The sequence below is a fragment of the Phyllobates terribilis genome, unplaced genomic scaffold (assembly GCF_046119375.1).
Source record: "Phyllobates terribilis strain yellow unplaced genomic scaffold, ASM4611937v1 Scaffold_2__4_contigs__length_985480577, whole genome shotgun sequence".
Classification (NCBI taxonomy): Eukaryota; Metazoa; Chordata; class Amphibia; order Anura; family Dendrobatidae; genus Phyllobates; species Phyllobates terribilis.
Window position 1 is genome coordinate 66,920,141 of NW_027362762.1, and position 20,485 is coordinate 66,940,625.

At 43.6% G+C, this 20,485-nt stretch overlaps 1 protein-coding gene across 7 annotated transcripts in view; it reads left to right on the plus strand.

The window, feature by feature from the left end:
• The window catches only part of FAT3 (FAT atypical cadherin 3), a 735,917-nt gene that overhangs the window by 502,778 nt on the left and 212,654 nt on the right, over window positions 1-20,485 (plus strand). For 5 of the 7 annotated variants that reach the window (XM_073662065.1, XM_073662062.1, XM_073662061.1 and 2 more), the window contains 3 exons: window positions 15,205-15,519; window positions 17,665-17,875; window positions 18,803-18,871. In XM_073662065.1, coding sequence (XP_073518166.1) covers window positions 15,205-15,519; window positions 17,665-17,875; window positions 18,803-18,871 — 595 coding nt within the window. The remainder of the gene's footprint in view (window positions 1-15,204; window positions 15,520-17,664; window positions 17,876-18,802; window positions 18,872-20,485) is intronic. The other 2 variants (XM_073662064.1, XM_073662068.1) reach the window with 1 other exon arrangement.

The window sequence follows — 20,485 nt, forward strand, 5'->3', positions numbered from 1 at the left end:
GCATACTCTTTATAGGTAACTTTTCAGAAAAATCTGTCTTCTATAATCAGAATAACAAATTAGTTAGGTCCCTTTCACACTGTGTTCTTCCCCACTGCGTTCTTCAGTGGCTCCATTGGGGCTTACATCCGAACCCACTACAGTGGGGAAAAAAAGGATTTAGTCAGCCACCAATTGTGCAAGTTCTCCCACTTAAAAGATGAGAGAGGCCTGTAATTGACATCATAGGTCGACCTCAACTATGAGAGACAAAATGAGAAAACAAATCCTGAAAATCACATTGTGTGATTTGGAAAGAATTTTTTTCAAATTTTGGTGGAAAATAAGTATTTGGTCATTTACAAAAGTTCATCTCAATACTTTGTTATATATCCTTTGTTGGCAATGACAGCGGTCAAACGTTTTCTGTAAGTCTTCACAAGGTTGGCACACACTGTTGCTGATTTGTTGGGCCTTTTCTCCATGCAGATCTCCTCTACAGCAGTGATGTTTTGGGGCTATCGCTGGGCGACACGGACTTTCAACTCCCTCCAAAGGTTTTCTATAGGGTTTAGATCTGGAGACTGGCTAGGCCACTCCAGGACCTTGAAATGCTTCTTATGAAGCCACTCCTTCATTGCTCTGGCGGTGTGCTTGTGATCATTGTCATGCTGAAAGACCCAACCACGTTTCATCTTCAATGCCCTTGCTGATGGAAGGAGGTTTGCACTCAAAATCTCACGATACATGGCCCCATTCATTTTTTCATGTACACAGATCAGTCGTCCTGGTCCCTTGGCAGAGAAACAGCCCCAAAGCATGATGTTGCCACCCCCATGATTCACAGTAGGTATGGTGTTCTTTAAATGCAATGTAGCATTTTTTTTCTCCTCCAAACACGACAAGTTGTGATTCTACCAAATAGTTCTACTTTGGTTTCATCTGACCATATGACATTCTCCCAATACTCTTCTGGATCATCCAAATGCTCTCTATCAATCTTCAGACGGGCCCGGACATGTAATGGCTTAAGCAGGGGGACACGTCTGGCACTGCAGGATCTGAGTCCCTGGCGGCATAGTGTGTTACTGATGGTAGCCTGTGTAACGTTGGTCCCAGCTCTCTGCAGGTCATTCACTAGGTCCCCCCGTGTGGTTCTGGGATTTCGTTTTGACACAATGGGGGAGATCTTGTGTGGAGCCCCGGATCGATGGAGATTATCAATGGTCTTGTATGTCTTCCATTTTCCAATTATTGCTCCCACAGTTGATTTCTTCACATCAAGCTGCTTGCCTATTGCAGATTCAGTCTTCCCAGCCTGGAGCAGGGCTACAATTTTATTTCTGGTGTCCTTCGAGAGCTCTTTGGTCTTCACCATAGTGGAGTTTGGAGTGTGACTGTTTGAGGTTGCAGACAGGTGTCTTTTATACTGATAACAAGTTCAAACAGGTGCCAGTACTACAGGTAATGAGTGGAGGACAGAGGAGCCTCTTAAAGAAGAAGTTACAGGTCTGTGAGAGACAGAAATCTTGCCTGTTTGTAATTCACCAAATACTTATTTTCCACCAAAATTTGAAAAAAAATTCTTTCCACATCAGACAATGTGATTTTCAGGATTTGTTTTCTCATTTTGTCTCTCATAGTTGAAGTCGACCTATGATGTCAATTACAGGCCTCTCTCATCTTTTTAAGTGGGAGAACTTGCACAATTAGTGGCTGACTAAATAATTTTTTTCCCCACTGTAACTCAGAGGCAACTGAAAGTAAGAGCGAGAGCCTGCAGAATAAGGGTGCTATCATACTGTGTACTTCCCCACTCTCAGTGGTCCCTTCGGGGCTTACGTCTGAACCCCCCACAAATCGGGATTCGGGCGTATGCACCAACGGAGCTATACACTATAATGATGCTGACTGAGTTACTAAGTGCTCCGTCGTGTATCAATTTTGAGTGCATACGCCTACTGGAGTCTGACACCTAGAAGCAATCTACTATGTCTGAGTGTTCACCTCCCGTAGGCGTATATGCCCGAAAATTATGCACGCTGACCACACGGTGACTCCTTTTGAATCATTGTAGTCAATGTCCCCATCGATGCATATGTTCAAATCCCAGTTTGGTCCCAAAGGAACCACTGAGCATGGTGAAAAATGCAGTGTGAAAGCACCCTTATTCTGCAGGCTCTATCTCTTACTTTCGGTTGTCTCTGAACTAGTGGATTCGGACACAAGCCCCGATTGAGCCACTGAAGAACGCAGTGGGGGGAGGGGGAACGCTGTGTGAAAGCACCCTTATTCTGTAGGCTCTTTCTCTTACTTTCAGTTGTCTCTGATCTAGTGGGTAGAGACTAGCTGATACAATGTCTCACATGCACAGTACATAAGTATTTGAGAGATCCCTGCTCTCCATTCTCTATGTAGCACATGATCAGGAGCAGCAACAGCATGCGGGACGTTATGGGGCAGTACTGAGCAGTGCAGTTGTGAATCCAGCTCAGCAGTGAAATCAAAAATATCCTAAAAAGCAGCAATATGGAGGACATAATAAAGTAGTACTTAGTTCAGGAGGCAGCAGAGAGGAGAAGTGGTTCATAAATGGAGAAAGAAGCTAATTTATTTGATTAAGATATATTACAAAGTTTCTTATATTCACTTGGGCTATTGAATTATGCAAACTTTCTTGAAAAGACAGAAATCATTTAAGAACAATCAAGCTTGGAGCTGCTCACTATTGTTATCAGATGTATTCCCCCGTGTTAAAATTCCAGCTAAAATAAAAACCATCAATAATGAATAAAAATGCATTTTGACAGTATCCACTTGACTACCAGGATTATTTTCTATCAGCCTCTAGACCACCCGGACAAACATTGACTAAATGTAAAAAATAAGTCAAGTCTTTATGGTTACAACTTTACTGTGTAGCCTGCTCGGGAGGGCGAGGGTTTAAAATGAGCTTGTGGAGCTGTGTGGAGTGTATGTGATGACAAGTCCAAAATATATAATTTTGTCAACCACACATATCTGGGGGCTGGCATGAGAGATGTCGCCTTGTAACCAATCATATATAATTAGCTACAGTGGCGACCAAATGTTTTGCAATTTTTTTAAGAGTGTGATTACTTCTGTCTGGTTGTTGTGATGCCATTTTCCTGGTGATTTTAGTAAACCGGAAGCAAATGGTTGTCAGCACTTTTCGACTTTCGCACCGGTTTGGCAGGACATGCTTATAAAAAAGAAAAAACAACCTAGTGATCTGGAGGATTAAATATGTTAATAAGAGACACGTAGTTTCCACATGTTTGGGTATGAACTAAGTTATATACTTGTATGAAGTCTTTATCTGTTCATTGCATGTGTTCATGTACCCTTAAACCCATCAAGCACATGTCCTCTGAAACATGGGTAATAATAATAATAATCTGATAGGAGAATGATATAGGGACTGAGACGCTGATTCCAGGGATGTATCACTTGCTAGTCTACATGCTGTCATTTTGATAAAATCACAGTTTTCTTTGTTAAAGATTTAGCAGAGCTCAGAATGCTGATCCCTGTATAACCCCGCCCACACCACTGATTGGCTGCTTTCTGTGTACACTGTAATCAGGGTGTGGGGGCGGGGTTGGACCAGGAGGCAGGATACACCTAGTCCTCTAGTGATAATCGCATGCTGATAAAACTGATTTTATTGAAACCATAGCACACAGTCAAGTAAGTGACACATCCCTGGTATCAGGGTCTCTGCCCCTACCTCATGCTGTTACTTAACAAAACTTTCTGACAGATTGGCTTTAATGGCTTCATGCAAACATAGATTTTACGACTATGTTTTGTATAATAGAACAACCATAGACTTGTACCTTTAAAAATCACGGCATGCACCATCATGGGCCGATTTCCATTGGTATTCTCCTCTATGGTCATTGTGAAGCACCATACGTGAGCACATAGTATATAGAGCCATTGGTACTCTAGTACTTGGCTACTGCACATAGCACTGGCATGCCTATGAGACTTTTTTTGCTCTGAAAGCCTAAAAAAGGTACATGTGAATGAGGTTCGAGGAGTTGTTTGATCATCGCCTTGTAGGGGTTGTGTCCACCAGTGATATGGTGGGAACCAGGGCGGACATACCATTGGTGCAACATGTGCAGCCAAGCAGGGGCCCAAGAAGTAAGAAGGCCACTTGAACCTGCAAAGCAGGTGAAATTTGTATTCTGATGAATTATTGGACTGCACCAAGGCCCTCTTCTTTCTGTGTCCACCAGTGGTGGGATCGTACATGTTATAGAGATCTCTTTAAACAGCAAATCATATCGAATCTTCCAGGACTTCTGTGAGTGAGACATGGTGGAGTTATGGAAAATTAGGGTTATTGAAATCAGTCCTGGCCATAGTCTAAAGATTTATTTGGACAGATTCCTAGAAAATGAGCACCGATCATCGAAAAAGTGATCAGTCAACAATTCAGTAAAACTCGATGGTCAACCAGAGTGCAAATCGATTTGCATATACCAGTCTATCATTCATGACAGTGGTCTGTGACCGATAGGAATTGGAGCGCTGCCTCCTACCTGATGGCATCCGCGACTCTACTTTTGATTAGCCAGCCTGTGGCGTGAAGCTCATGTGACATTGTGCCAGGTCGGCTAATTAGTGGAAGTGCCGCGGATGCTGTCAGGGAAGAGGCAGTTCTCCCGCTCCTGTCCGCGGGCCACAGACCACTGTCATGGCCGATGGACTGGTACATGCAAATCGATTCGCACCAACTCTGGTTGACAATCCAGTTTTACTGAATCGTTGTCTGATGTAGTCTTCTATGTAGACCAACAGTATCGTTGACTGATTTCCTTCGAATTCTCGTTTGACCAAATTTCGATTAACCCAATCATCAGACTGTCTTAGACAATCCAAAGTGCCATAAAAAGATACAGGGTAGGGGAATTAAACTAATTTGATTATAAGTGGCCTTCGTCAGGATTATTTGGACTGTATCGTAGTGGAGCCATTAGTTTCCGTCACACCTTGTTGAAGCCGGGATTTGCTTCTTTCCCTAATTTCTTCAGTGTTACAAAATGTACTTTCCAGAAAGTTAAAAATTTAATAACCGGGAATAAATCTGAGAAACGATCGGGTTCAGCCTACTACCTAGAAATACACAATTTAAATGTAATTACTTTTCCCCTGAGCAATGCAATTCATAATTATATTTCCCTAATCCCATGGTTAGTAAAAGACGCGCTGTATAATCATTAACAGATTTGTTCTCACCAGGTAGGCCATACGGTCTTAAAATAAATGAGAGCAACACCGAGCCAAGTCCATGCGACTGCCAGGCCAAACTGATATTCTCCATACAGACCAGTTAAACTGAATAAATCATAGTATTAAATGCGAGGGGGCTGCGCGCCAGCGGGTAGAATATGGGCCGTAATTGATACGGGATTAGGAAACATTTAGCAGTTTAGATTTTTTTGAACTACCTCAGAAAAAGGCAGAGAAGATCCTTAGGAAGTGAATAATATTTATTTGCACATTTTTGCCTGTTCCTTGATGTTTGGTGGTTAAAACATTGGCTTTAAGGTTGTCTGGATCTTTAAAGATTTTTCTTTTTGAACCTTGATATTTATCCTTAACCCCCACTGGAGATGAGCAAATTGATTCGTAATAAATCAAATTAATTTCCAAATTTCCTGAAAGAGTCCAGATTTTTGGGGATTTGAATTGGAGGATTCCAGAAAAATGGAGGGCCATACAAATGTCATATTCATTGATTCTTTTGAAGGCTCCTTCCTGAGCCATGGCAATTGGATGGATGAACGATCTGTAGAAAGATCGATCTTGTGCAACTGTAGGTTCTTCTCTACCGTTATCTTGATTGTATCAAGTCATGGAGTTGCTGGTCTTCCTCTTCGCCTTGTTCCTTCTATTCTTCTGACCATCATGTCCTTCTCCCGCCATTGGTCTCTTCATATGATGTGTCCAACGTAGGCAAGTTGTAGCTTGGTGACCCTTACTTCAAGTGACTTGTCTAGATTGATTTGTTTATTCTTCTTGACATCTATGGTATTGATAATATTCTTCTCCAGCACCATGATCCAACATTCATCCAGCAACATCCTTCACTTGTCCTAACCAGTTCCTTACCAGTCCTGCCAGCACAGCTCCAATCCTGGTCCTTCACTCGCTTCAGATTGGTCTTCCCTTTGTCCTTTGGTCCAGATCTTACAGTGCTAGCTAGGCCTTGTGTGTGACCCACACTGGATGGAAGCCCTACCCTGGGAGATGGGGGACTCGGAGCCGGGTCCTGTCTTGTAGATGGGGTGCAGCCGTGGCCCGGACCCGCTCCGTGCCCAGGGTCGTCACACTTACAAAAAAGGAGATGGTATGGGCTTATCCGGGTTGAGTGGCTGATCTCGACTACGCCACCTATGGCACCTGGTGAAGGCCACCAGCGCTGCTGCAGACCGCTGAGGCATGGTGTTATGGCAGCCGTCGTTGTTACTACTCCCCACAGGTGGAGCAAGGCCTCAGGGCAGAGAGAGGCAGGATGGAGGGGGTTTTAGTCTAGGAGGTCTGGTGCTGCGTAGTGCGGTGTAATGCAGAATAAAGAGTCCGGAGGCCATAGGGGTTGACTTCCAGGGTTTTTACTCATGGTGAAGAGTACAGCTGCAAGGCTTCTCCCTGCTCCTCGCGGAGTTCTGTGGTCACCAGGAACGGGGGTCTGACAACCTCCGAGTAAATCCAGTGTTCAATCAGGACCCCGCACCGGAGTGTTCCTAGACTTCAGACCAGGTCCTTTCCTGTCTGTGTGTGTGTAGATAGGCCGGGTCTCCCTCTGAGCTTCACTCAGAAAAAGGGTACGGGTGGCAGCTCCGCTCCTTCCGTTACCCGGTGGGATCCTCAGGGCCTACCGGACTTCCCTGACCAGGACGTAGCGTAGCAAGGTCAGGTGTCGGGGGCCGGTTCCCCTCTTGCAGCCGGAGTCCCTCTGAATAGATCAGGTAGGCGAGGACAGGTGGCGTACACCGCCCCGTCTGCATCCTTCCCGGGATCCATTTGCTGTGGAGCTACACTCCTAAGCTCCGGGCCTTCCTGGTCATGGTCCCTGACCGGGCTGAGACATACATCGTCTGCAGCCTGCCCCTCGTCCCAAGGCCGGGGTACGAGGGTCGTGCCTCCATCCTCTGCAGGCCCACACAGGATCCACGCTCAGGGAGGTAGGTCACGATAACGAACAGTCAAAGAACCAAGAACCAAAATGGCTGGGAATTACATATGAATTATTAAGTGTCACTAAAATGTGAATCCTCCACCCTCACCCACTAATTGGTTCCCCTATCTTTTGGTTCCCCAGTCTCCCAACTTCCAGTAGGGGCTGCACCTAGTGCCTTTTAGCCCCCTCTGGTGGGAGAAGTGTGGTGTTGAATGTGGAGGTAGGGTCCTGACCATCACACTGTTCTTACCTCAGAGGAGGAGCACTACACTCCATTAGAGAAGTGCAGCATCCCTGTGGTGGTCGAGCCCTCAGGGGCGTCACACTTGCACTGTCATGTGTATGTCACTAACATGTGTTGTGCCTCACGTAGCTATCTGAGGACTAGTCGGCACCAAAACATCTAGACTGAAGGCCAAAAAAAAACATTCTGAAGCAAGTGCTTATGTGGCGCCCCTGAGGGTTCGACCGCCACAGGGATGCTGCACTTCTTTAATGGAGTGTGGTGTTCCTCCTCTGAGGTAAGCCCAGTGTGATAGTCGTGACCCAACCTTTTGCATCCAACACCACATTTCTCCACCAGAGGGGGCTAGTATGCACTAGGTGCTGCTCCCTGGTTACAGGGAGACTGGGGAACCAAGAGTGAGGGGAACCAGTTAGTGGGTGAGGGTGGAGGACTTACAAGTTAGTTACACTTTAAATTTCATATTTAATCAAAAGCCATCTTTGATCTTGGTCCTAGTTAGTCAGTTCTTTTGGCTGTTCTTCTGTGCTGTCAAATACTGTGTGTAATGTGACCTCCCTCCCGGAGCGCAGATTCTGTGTGGGCCTGCACCGGCATGGGACACAGCCCTCGTACCCTGGCCTTTGGACGAGAGGTAGGTTGCAGACAAGGAATGTCTCAACCCGGCCAAGGACCAGGATCAAGAAGGCCCGGAGCTTAATAGTGTGGCTCCACAGCAAATGGATCCCAGGCAGGATGCAGACGGAGCGGTGTACGCCACCTGTCCTCGTCATGCTGATATATTCAGAGGGACTCCGGCTGCAAAAGGGGTACCGGCCCCCAACACCCAACCTTGCTACTCTTCGTCCTGGTCGGGGAAGCCCGGTAGGCCCAGAGGATCCCATCGGGTATCGGACAGAGCGGAGCTGCCACCCGAGCCCTTGTTCTGAGAGGAGCTCAGAGGGAGTCCCGGCCTATTTGCACACACACAGACAGGAAAGGATTCGGTCTGTAGTTCAGGAACACTCTGCAGTGGGGTCCCGACTGAATGCTGGACTTACTCGAAGGTTGTTTGACCCCCGTCCCTGGTGACCGCAGGACCCCGTGGGGAGCAGGGAGTCGCCTTCCTTCTGCCATCTCTAAAGTGAGTAAAGCCTTGGAAGTTCACCCCTATGGCCTCCGGACTGTTTATTCTGTGCCACACCGCACGACGCGGCGCCCGTCTCCCTCTACTACTACCCCCATCCATCCTGTCCCTCTGCCCTGAGGCCTTGCTCCCCCTATGGGGAGTAGTAAGAACTCTGGCCGCCATAAAACCAGGCCTCAGCAGACTGTAGCGGCGCTGGTGACCCTTCACCAGGCACCACAGGTGGCGTAGTCGTTAATCAGCCACTCAACATGGATAAGCCCACACCATCTTTTTTTAATGTGACGGCCCTGAGCACGGGTCGGGCCCGGGCCACGGCTGCACCCCATCTCTTCATCACAGGACCCGACTCCCGAGTCCCCCATCTCCCCGGGTAAACTAAAAAGGCTCTTTCGAGAATGAAGCATCACACTTACGACAGATGACTACTATTTTTTTCAGCATCTCACTGGCCCCCTGTTTATTAATCTTTGTGGTCTGATGAAACCTCAGTGAATAACAAGGTCAGATTCGATTTCAGCCAAATTATCTTCAGACTGAATTGAATTTATGGGCTGATTTGAACAAATCTCCCACATTTCAGGAGATTCGCTCATATCTCACCCCCACCGGTTAGCTGAGCACCGCCTCCTCTCCATTGTCTTGCAGACACAGCGTTATATATGTTGTAGTGAATAGGACTAGTATTACAGGCACCTCATTGCAGCTTCATCCCAACAAGGTGAACAGGAATGAGCTGCAGTACCAAGCACAGCCACTACAAAATGTACCACGCCCTACTGATAAACATTGAAGGGGATGCGCTAGTTGATCAATGGACCCTAATTCTCCACCAATCTGATAATAACACTCTATTGTAAGTCCTGGAAAATCCTTTTACCTGTCTTCCAACATGGAATTAGCATCACAAGAATTGAAGAGTTAATTAAAGTGTTCTTAAAGGTGCACATACAGTATTATGGTGTCAAGTAGCTGTGTCATACAGTTGGTGTCCCCAGCTGTGACATTACTATTGCACACAAAAAATGATGAGCCGATAAGTGACACCAAATTTTATGTCATCAGCGTTGTATAACAACAGAAAGCAGCAAGAGGCCCCAGTGACTGTTACTTACCATTAATATTCCACTGAGGACTCTCAAATCTTAATATTTTTTTTACCATTAATATGTAATTCTTTCACCTGGTATAAATGCCTCTGTTCTCCTGATTTTGGCGATGTTTTTCTTTTGTTCCTGCGCCTCTCCGTTCCTGAGATATGGCCTCCTCTTCACTGTGCATAAATCTAGTCTTGTTAGCCAAGTAGGTGTGCCCCTCAATTCTTCTCTGTGGGCGTGTTCTTCAGGACCACACCCCTCTTGGCTAACAAGACTAGATTTAAACACAGGGAAGAGAGGTCTATATCTCAGGAATGGAGAGGCGCAGGAACAAAAGAAAAACAACGCCGGATTCAGGAGAACAGCGGCATTTACACCAGGTAATAAAATTACATATTTATTGAAAACGACAAGTCATCTTAAATTTTTGTTTTTGTATTTTAGGCTTTTCCTATTATATTGACATAGATAATTTGCATTTTATTAGTTTATGTTTACCCGGTATATATAACGTGCATGTTTATATAATTATCTTACTACTCTGCTATGTATTTCAACCTTTATATCAAACATTTGATATTGGGTGTTATTGTTCCATGACTCGGGTCTGAAGAATCCTCTATATCATTGATTGCTGAGGGCGGCAATTGAACAATTTCAGGAGAATTGATTTTCCTTTGCTGTTGTTTATGGTCTACCTGTCTGGCTCAGGATATGAACTTTACGCTCGGTGCTTCAAGGTCTTGTGGTTAAGGGGATTTTTATATATTTATTTTAGACAAAGGGCTTCACAGTGTCATCTCCTGATACTGTCATAACTTTCAGCCGGCTGTCAGGCTTAGCGCGACCTCGGACAGGATTCTGGGTAAAGCGACCAGCCAGGCACAGCGCACTTTGATACTTACTTTTTATTTTGTGGATACTCCGTGTTTTAGAAATTCTCGTAAGACAATAAAATCAACTATTCAAAAGTTACAGATGAGTTTTCTTGAAGGCTAAGTTTGACCCTCCGTATATAAAAAATGAAATCACTTAAATAATTTTTGGGGAAATATAGGATTTTTTTTTTAATTAAGGGGATGGTTAACTATATAGTCAATTTCCATCTTATATAATTCTATTATTATGTATGAATTTTTGTTCAATAAAATATATATTGTTTGCATTAAAATTGTGTTGTGTCCATTAACTATCCACAGGACCTACCTGTTGTGGTATATACCTGGTGGGAAGGCTTAGTGATTTTCTGTTTGCATGGACATGTAGCATAATAGATAACGCCAAGGTTACAACAATTAAGGCAAATGTAATTTTGTAAGTTTTCGTACCTTGAGAGTCACATAATTCATTGCACTTCTCAACATTTGTGTTATGGATCCGGGTGGTGGAACCTCTGTGCCCCGGTGCAAGGAGGGACCAGAGGGGCGTAACTAAGTATCAACTCTGACCGACCCTGGTCGTACGGCGGCTAATAACTCCGTGACCAGGGAGGGACCGAGCTGAGGGACCAGGTGCTACTCTGGGGACGATCTTGTAAGAGAGCAGGTGGCTCCCACCGGTCAGCAGACTGGGACTGACCGGAATAGCGGATGGACACAACAGGCAGGCAGAAGTCTCTGGATAGTTGACAGGTGGTCACGGCACGTGACGGCAGAGCAGGTTGAAGTCTCTAGGTAACAGACAGGTGGTCACGGCAAGTGACAGCAAGAGCCTCCAGGTAGGCTACGGCAAGTGATGGCCAAGCAGGCAGAAGTCTCTAGGTTAGCAGGCGGGTGGTCACGGCAAGTGACAGCAGGAGCCTCCAGGTAGGCTTTCAAGTAACAGGCGAGTGCTCCCAGGTGAGCGGGCTAGCAGGCACGGCAGGTAGCAGGCAGGTAACTGGCAGGTGCTTCCTGGTAAGCAGGCGGACTTGCCCATAGACAGACTGGCGGGTAGAACGGAAGACAGACTGTCGGGCTGGAGAGTAGTCAGGCTGGCGGACTGGGACAGTAGTCAGGCTGGCAACTGGACCTGAGGGCTGAAGCAGAGGTAAGTATGCTGTGCATCAACTTTTGCTTGGGCACCTCCATTTTGGAGGAGGTGACTTATATATGGGAGGACCCTCGGCTATTGGCCGGGGACTCCTTAGGATGGCGCGCGCGGCCCCTTTAAGAGAGAGGGAGCGCGCGCCCTAAGCACAGTGCCCGGGAAGCTGCGCGCGCCGGCAGCAGCAGGAAGAGGAGCGCAGGAGGACGCCGCGCGGGGAGCGGGGAGGTGAGAGGGATGGCGTCTCTGCCTGGCAGGAGGCAGAGACGCCGATGCTACAATTTGGACAAGTGACACAATAACCACAGGGTTTGCGTCCCCACTTTGGGCCCTTTGAGTTGAAAATATAGCCCACTTCTAGTTCACGATGGTGACTGTGGATAAGTCCTTCAAATTCTTTGAGAGTCGATAGGTAATTGAAGGTTGTTTAAGTAAAATGCCTTTAAGTGTATCGTCGCATAGCAAAATCGGTCAATGTTTCCAGAGGATTTCTTGGACTTAATTGTGTTGGGAATGGTAGTCCACTATGCTTCTCACTCCATTATTCTTAGATTCCGACTAATGATCAATCTTGCGCCTCAGTAGTTCCGATCTTCTAGTTTGCTTAGCCCTGTTTTTTGCTCTATCAATGCATCACCTGCTGAATCCTCTCCTTAAAACGTTGGGTCAGAATCTTCTCGTGATTGGCATGTTCATCTGAGCAAATCCTTCTTGCATGGAGGAATTGATCTATCGGCATATTCTTGAGTAGATTCATGGGGCGGGAAGAGGTATAGTGGAGTAAGGTATTTGCCACAGTCTCTTTACGATAGATGTCTGTCTGTAGGAAGCCCCGTCCATCCACCTGTATTGAAAGATTCAAAAAGTCAATTGCTGATGGACAAGCACGATACGTCAAATTGATGTTAAAATTGTTATTATTCAAAGTGGAGATAAAGAATCAAGTTCAGTCATGGAACCTTGCCATATCATGAAGATCTTGTCTATGTAATGACTCCATTGTAAGATCTGGTGAATGGAATGTACTGGGCCCATTACAAATATCTCCCACAAACCCAAGAAAAGGTTGGCATAGGAGGGTGCGCAGGCCACCCCCATGGCCATTCCCTGGAGCTGTAGGTAGAGGAAAGTCTTGAAGTAAAAGAAATTACGTTGTGAAATAATCGACAGAGCTTCAATTATGAACTCACGTTTCATGTATTAAACCCCTGTCAAACTCATTAACACAAGCAAGGCCTTAGTAATGTCCAAGCAATCTCTTAACATATATGGCTTTTGGTAACTGTTCTTCACTGCTGTCCTGTCATATGCTATTTGTAAGGTTTATTCAGTGTTTTATGACTTTCTCTCCTTATCTCTATCACTGAGCTGTGACGTCATTTCAGTATCCAGAGTCACCACAAAATGACTGCAGCGTTCCTTGCTTCTGCTTTTATGCAGGGTATGATAGACCCACTTGATTGACTGTGCTATACCACATGGGAACACGTTGGCGCGCCTTAGGCCATGTCATCCTTCCCAGGATAATTCAATCTTCTGCTTTGTGTAAAACGGTGTTGGGAATTTTCTTTAGCTATTTGATTCACAGATTGCTCGAATTCATCAGATCCATCAAGTTTCCTAGCTTTCAACACAAAGTTGACTTGCATCGAAACGATGTTCTCACCTCTATCTCCCCAGCTAAAATCTATTTACTTACTGCAACCAGGTCTTTTTTTTCTGATGCCACCACAAACAAAATATTAACACTGGCTAACATCAGGACCTTGTGTTATGCTGCTAAAGGCAGCCCTGCCATTATAGATTTATTTCATGTATGACAGCAGGTCTGATGGGTCTGGAAGGGTGACACTGTAGTCCAAATTCCAACTTCAATCCACCACATAAAAACAAAGGACAAATTCCCTATTTAGCAATGAAATTATTGAAAGTGAAAAATTTTGGCTACCCTCAGCCACCACTAGGGGGAGCCTAATATATAAACAGAATACCATAGGCTCCCTCTAGTGGTACCTGACATAAATGAACATATATTAAGACAATAATCAGCACAGTATAGTAGACATTCCCTTTAAGCCGTTTCTGCAATCACATTATTGTTCATGAACTGAGGAGTATATCCCCTGTTAATATTGATTTTTAGCAGTGTAGCAGGTCTAGGAATAAGTCTGTAACTTCAGTGGGATTTTCAGCATTAACTTTCCAGCAGGGAAGATAATACAATGTGAAATTGCGCTTGGATATAGCTTTTTTTGTGAAATAGCCCATCCAGTGGGAGAGCCTTTTATGCTGCAGTGAGCTGCGGAGTTGATAAACAGCATGGCAATCAATGTGTAATAATCAAAATTACCTGACTCAACAGTGTGGAAAGCTGCCATCGCAGCTCTGATATTCTCACTGACGGAATTGTCCAGATAAAGAGATCAGTAAACTCTATAAATCTCCGAGCAGTGGAAACAACAGGGAGCTCTGATGTGTCATCCCAAGTCCTACGGTTCTCTGAAATACACAGTTCATGGAGTAAAGAACGTAAGAACTTGCATCTTGTAACCCTTATCAGCCCTCTCGGTTACCCATCTTGGCACGTGCCAGACCAATCAGCAGTCTGCTAATTGCATTCACTCTGGTGGCTTCTAAATATAACAAATAATTGGCAGTTGTGACTGGTGAATGTCGAGATGTAGTAATCGTATGTGAAGTATCTCTTACGTACAATCTTTTCTTCATTTGGCTTTTTTTTTACTCATAATGGTATGTGCACACGACATTTTTTGGGGGGCAGATTCCACTTGGAACCCCAAAAAATGAACATAATGCACGGCAATGTCAAAACGATATTGCTGTGCACATGTTCCGTTTTTTATCACTTCTTTTAAAGGCATTGTCCAAGACTATTCTATTTTTTTTTTTTACTATAGGCCAAAAAACTAACAGTTGGGTAGTGTCTAACAGAGACAACTACCTGCCTGCTCTATCCCTGCGCTGGCTCGCTCCTGCCGGCGATTGAGTTGCTCCACGCCAACAGAGCAACTCTTCCTCTTACGAGCTGCTCTGTCAACGGGACATGACTGTTGACGTTATGCTGATTGACATGTGGCTCCCCTGAATTAGTCAACTTGATTAACTAATCTAACTTGATCTAACTCTACCACTAACTTGATCTAACTACTTGATCTAACTTGATCTAACAACTTGATCTAACAACTTGATCAAACTTGATCTACAACTTGATCTAACTCTACAACAAATGACCCAATGTTTCCACTTTTTGGTTTAGACTGTTAGAATCGCCCCAAACCAACGTTGAGACAATACATATATATGTTTAGCAGATGTTTCAAAACTGTGGAATGAAGGACTTAAACTCTCATAGGATATTTGACCATCTGTCCATGTCAACGCTGAACCCGATACCATGAGTGCTTGTGGAATACTAATATCAATTTTGTCACCTTATTAAGAGTCTTGGGTTGGTATTTGACTTAATTTTTTATTATTCGTCTTCTTTTACCTACAGGTGACCGTCAGTGATGGAGGTCCATCACCCAAGCACTCTACCGTCTGGGTGGTGGTTCAAGTCTTGGATGAAAATGATAACAAACCCCAGTTCCCGGAAAAGGTTTATCAGATCAAACTTCCAGAGAGAGACCGTAAGAAAAGAGGAGACCCCATCTACAGAGCTTTCGCCTTTGACAAGGATGAAGGCCCCAATGCCGAAATTTCCTACACCGTTGTTGACGGCAACGAAGACGGCAAGTTCTTTATCGACCCTAAAACCGGCATGGTGTCGTCGAGAAAGCAGTTTTCCGCTGGGAGTTACGACATCTTAACAGTAAGAATTCATTATCCATTCTTTTCACGTTGTTTAACAGTGAGCCGGAGAAGGTTATTTACAAGGCTAATGCAAAATCAAAACACTTCACTACCTACTTGTATTTTAAATTTGCAAGTGCAAGCGGCCAGTTCCCCCGGGAGCCAGAAAGGCTAGAACAGCATGCTGCCATAAATGATACATTTGTCTTTAATCCGAAACAGATCTGCCGTACAACGTGCTCAACCACTTAGGCTAAAAACCAGAAATAGATATATTAAAATTCATTGGAAGGGTCTATCGTGACTTAGCCTCTTCATTTTCCATCGTCTCCTAATTCCAAAATTTTTTTTTTTTTTTTTTTTTTAGAATATCAAACTTTTTTGTCATTTTCATGGAAAGCTTTAATGATTAAATAAATCTCCGGATAAATAATAAATTATTTAAATATATTCAAAAGGTCAAATGGGATCAATATGTAAAACGGATAAACCCTTCAGTGACATCTTTGCGCTTTTTGAAAAAAGTTGATTGTTCTTTTTTTTTTTACAAATGTATTAAATCTGCATGAAATGAAAATTCTGAAGTGTCTTTTCTAAGAACTTTGAATGGTGCCGTTCCTCTGTTATAGCTCCTGTAAATATAAATTGGTCCACACATAGTGTTAAAGAGAAGCTGTCAGAAACTTTCCCTTCCCAAATCATTGATCTGATTGTGTAGTGTTTTAAATGATTATCCAGTTGATTACTTTATGCTCCAGGAGCAATAAATTGTGTTTTGAAGTTGCCTGGAAGTACATTGGGTCATGGCGATGCACTTACAGCTTCTCAGCCTTAGAGCTCGTGCACATGGCCGTATGTTCGGTCCGATTGTGAACCAACAAAACATCCGATCGCACTGGGAACAATGTTATTTTATGGGACTGTGCACATATCAGATTTTTTCCTCGGACCGAGTGTACCAAGGAAATAATTGCAACATGCTCGAGTTTCATCTGATATTTCCATCGCACTCGGTCATGCAAGTCAATGAGTGCATGGAAACCATCGAACCACACTAGGATAACATCTGAGTGCAGTCCGATTTCCACAGATTGACAGAATTGAGAATATTGAGAATTTTTTTTCTCCATCCTCTCATCCGAGAGAATCGGCTTGGACTATGTTCACACTGTGATCAAACTCTGATCAGAGTTTCATTTGCATAATCGATCCAATGGTCTCGGATGGGAGAATACACGGTCATCTGCACCTAGTCCTATGCTGTATTCCCTATCAAGCAGCACCCTCCCCTGGCTGATTACCAGGTGATTAACTATGGTACATGGCCGTTGACCTGTCAATCAGCCAGTGGAAGGTGCTACTAGGTAGGAATGACAGCATGAGGCTGAGAAGCTGTAAGTGCATCCTCACTCCCCAATACACTTCCAGGCACAACTTCACTTGTGATATCTTGCACATGGAGCAGAACTTTGGTGTGATAAAAGGATTTACTGGCTTATCTTTTAAAGGGCTTCATAGTCATATAAATGATTTGGAGGGGTTTCAACTTTCTGACAGGTTTCCTTTAACAGAATCAGACTGTGTAGGAGCACAATGTATTGACATGAAAAAATATACAAGATATGAATTAAATGTCAAAAAGATGGGGGTCCTACCAATCAGGAGAACAGAGGATTCCTGACTCCCATATCACTGGGTGAGGTCGCAGTCAACTGTCCCATCCGGCCAGACAAAGAATGGAGGGGTGATCACTCAAGTCTATGACTAGCTGATCCAGTTTTTGCCTATGACTCCGTTCACTCAAATGTGGCAATTGGAGGTTGGTTTTTTTAGATAGCAGGAACCATATCTCATTCAAAAGCGAACAAATCACTCTGTTTGGGGACGTTTTTGGGCAGAGTTTAGGCTGTTCCCTGGTAGGAATGGGGGAGAGATTTAAACCTCTCTATTATACCAATCTTAGTAAGTATATATTAGGCAGCAAGTCTTATAATGGCATCCAAAATGTGGGAATCTTCACTCTGCACCTGGCTAATGGGGGCTCCTACAGTCGTTATCAATAAAAGAAGTCCCCAGACAGCGCAAGCACCAGGAGCCTAAGACATGTTTTGAAACCTACTGCTATAGTTGAGAAGTAAAACGTATTTCCTTTTTCCTATTTTAGATAAAGGCTGTTGACAATGGTCGTCCTCAGAAGTCCTCCACCGCACGACTCCATATTGAATGGATAAAGAAGCCTCCGCCTTCACCCATCCCCCTTACTTTCGATGAACCCTTCTACAACTTTACAGTCATGGAAAGTGATAAAGTAACGGAGATTGTGGGGGTCGTCACCGTGCAGCCTTCCAATATCCCTCTCTGGTTCGATGTCGAAGGTAAGACCAAGTCAACTCAACATGACCCTTCCCCGCCAATAAAATTCTAACATCTCAAACTTTAGATCCATTAACTTATTTCACTTGATCTATTTAAAGAGACCATCCCAAGCCAAGGATCTAGTATGGTATTCCGAGGTGAAGACCAGAATGAGCGTGTCTATTCGTTGACATGAATTCTGTGTTTATGCAGTGCAATTCCCTTAATCCGGCGTCCGATTTTTTTTTTTTTTTTTTAGAACAAAACTGCAATAAAATATGGAATATCACAAGATCCGCTGATCTTTGATGCCGAGGCCAGAACTTTTTGAAGCCGGGATAGAACAGCTATTTACTCTATTCAGCAGCCATTCTCATCTAAAGCAGCTCCGATCACATTTATTTCGATAAGAGCTGAGTTGCAGTACCCTAGAATGGCCACTACTGGGTGTAAAGAGCTGTTCACTCCCAGTTTCATACACTGGGTGCTGGACCTCCACCGATCTGATCCTAAGGATCAGTCTTAGTCTCGGAAAACCTTTAACTTATTTTTTTTTTTTTCGAATGGCCTTATCCTTACAAACAAACCTTTTTAGGATTACGATACTCCAAGATATCATACAATTTGGCATATTACGTCCTGTTCATGCTGGATTACAGGAGTTTTACCGTATATCCCATGCTTTCTCTATAAGCAATGTCTATTGACTAATATTTCTGACCGGCTGCATAGTTGCCATATATTTCACTTGCTTTGCTTTCACCGATGTCCTAAAACTTTTCTAATTATTTTTTCTTTCTTTCTCTTTTCTGTGTTGTCGGATTTAATCCCTTAATTGTTCGTGCACTAATCTTGTCCTGTTTGACTTACCTCTCTCTCTCTCTCTCTCCTTTCTCGCTGCCTTTACCGCTGTCTCTTTGCTTTTCTGCTGACTGCCCTGCTGCAAGGTGGCAAGCATGCCCGAGAGATGTTCTATATTCTGCAGACAGCTTGTGGGCAGAACTGCTCATCAGAAGGTATTATCGCTGCAAAATACATTTTTCTAAATTGCTGCTATCTCACCCAGACTTTTTTTTTTTTTTACTTCTCCCTTTCCGAGCTATTAAAATTGTATTTTATAGACATGTCTCAGGCAGTATATTAGTTTCTTTACAAAATGCTACATATTACTTTTTTTTTATTATTTTTATTTTTTATATATTTCATTATTATTATTTATTTTATTTTTTTTGCAAGTCGGTATCCAATTATTTTTACTTACATCTCTATCATTCCTCATGCAGTGACTCCCTATATCTGTTCTCTGTAATCTGGACAAAATATAATTTTATTAGGATATTTTATCCATAGTAGAGTCTGCTGGGTATAAAAACCTAGTTTTAGAGTTTAACTGAAATAACAAAAAAAATGATAGTCATTCACATTTTTTTAAATTCATCATTTATGAACTAGAACATTTTTAAATATTCAAATAGTTAAATTGTATCTATGTTTTTTAATAAATCTGATTTTCTTTACATTTTCGGTATTTATTACCCTACTTTTTTTTTTAAATGGACGGACAATTCGTTAAAAATTATATTTAAAAATACAGTATATATATATATATATATATATAACTATACACATAAATGTGTATATATATATATATATATATACATATATATATATATATATATATAATATACAGTGCCTACAAGTAGTATTCAACCCCCTGCAGATTTAGCTGGTTGACACATGCGGAATTAACTTGGCATTGTGACATTTGTACTGTAGATCAGCCTGGAAGTGGGAAATGCACTGCAGCAAATTTTGTTGTTTTTTTTTTGCTTTTTTTTAAAACGTTAAAAGTTAATTCAGAGTGTCATTTATTATTCAACCCCTCAAACCACAAGAATTCTGTTTGGTCCCCCTAAAGTATTAAGTAATTCAGGCACCAAGAATAATGAGCTTCACATGTGTGGATTAAAGATCTCTTTTGCCAGCCTTTTCTGACTATTTAAGACCCTCCCCAAACTTGTGAACAGCACTCAGACATGGTCAACATGGGAAAGACAAAGGAGCATTCCAAGGCCATCAGAGACAAGATCGTGGAGGGTCACAAGGCTGGCAAGGGGTACAAAACCCTTTACAAGGAGTTGGGCCTACCTGTTTCCACTGTTGGGAGCATCATCCGTAAGTGGAAGGCTTATGGAACTACTGTTAGCCTTCCACGGCCAGGACAGCCTTTGAAAGTGTCCTCCCGTGCCGAGGCCAGGCTTGTCCGAAGAGTCAGGGCTAACCCAAGGACAACAAGGAAGGAGCTCCGGGAAGATCTCATGGCAGTGGGGACATTGGTTTCAGTCAATACCATAAGTAACGTACTCCACCGCAATGGTCTCCGTTCCAGACGAGCCCGTAAGGTACCTTTACTTTCAAAACGTCATGTCAAGGCTCGTCTACAGTTTGCTCATGATCACTTGGAGGACTCTGAGACAGACTGGTTCAAGGTTCTATGGTCTGATGAGACCAAGATCGAGATCTTTGGTGCCAACCACACACGTGACGTTTGGAGACTGGATGGCACTGCATACGACCCCAAGAATACCATCCCTACAGTCAAGCATGGTGGTGGCGGCATCATGCTGTGG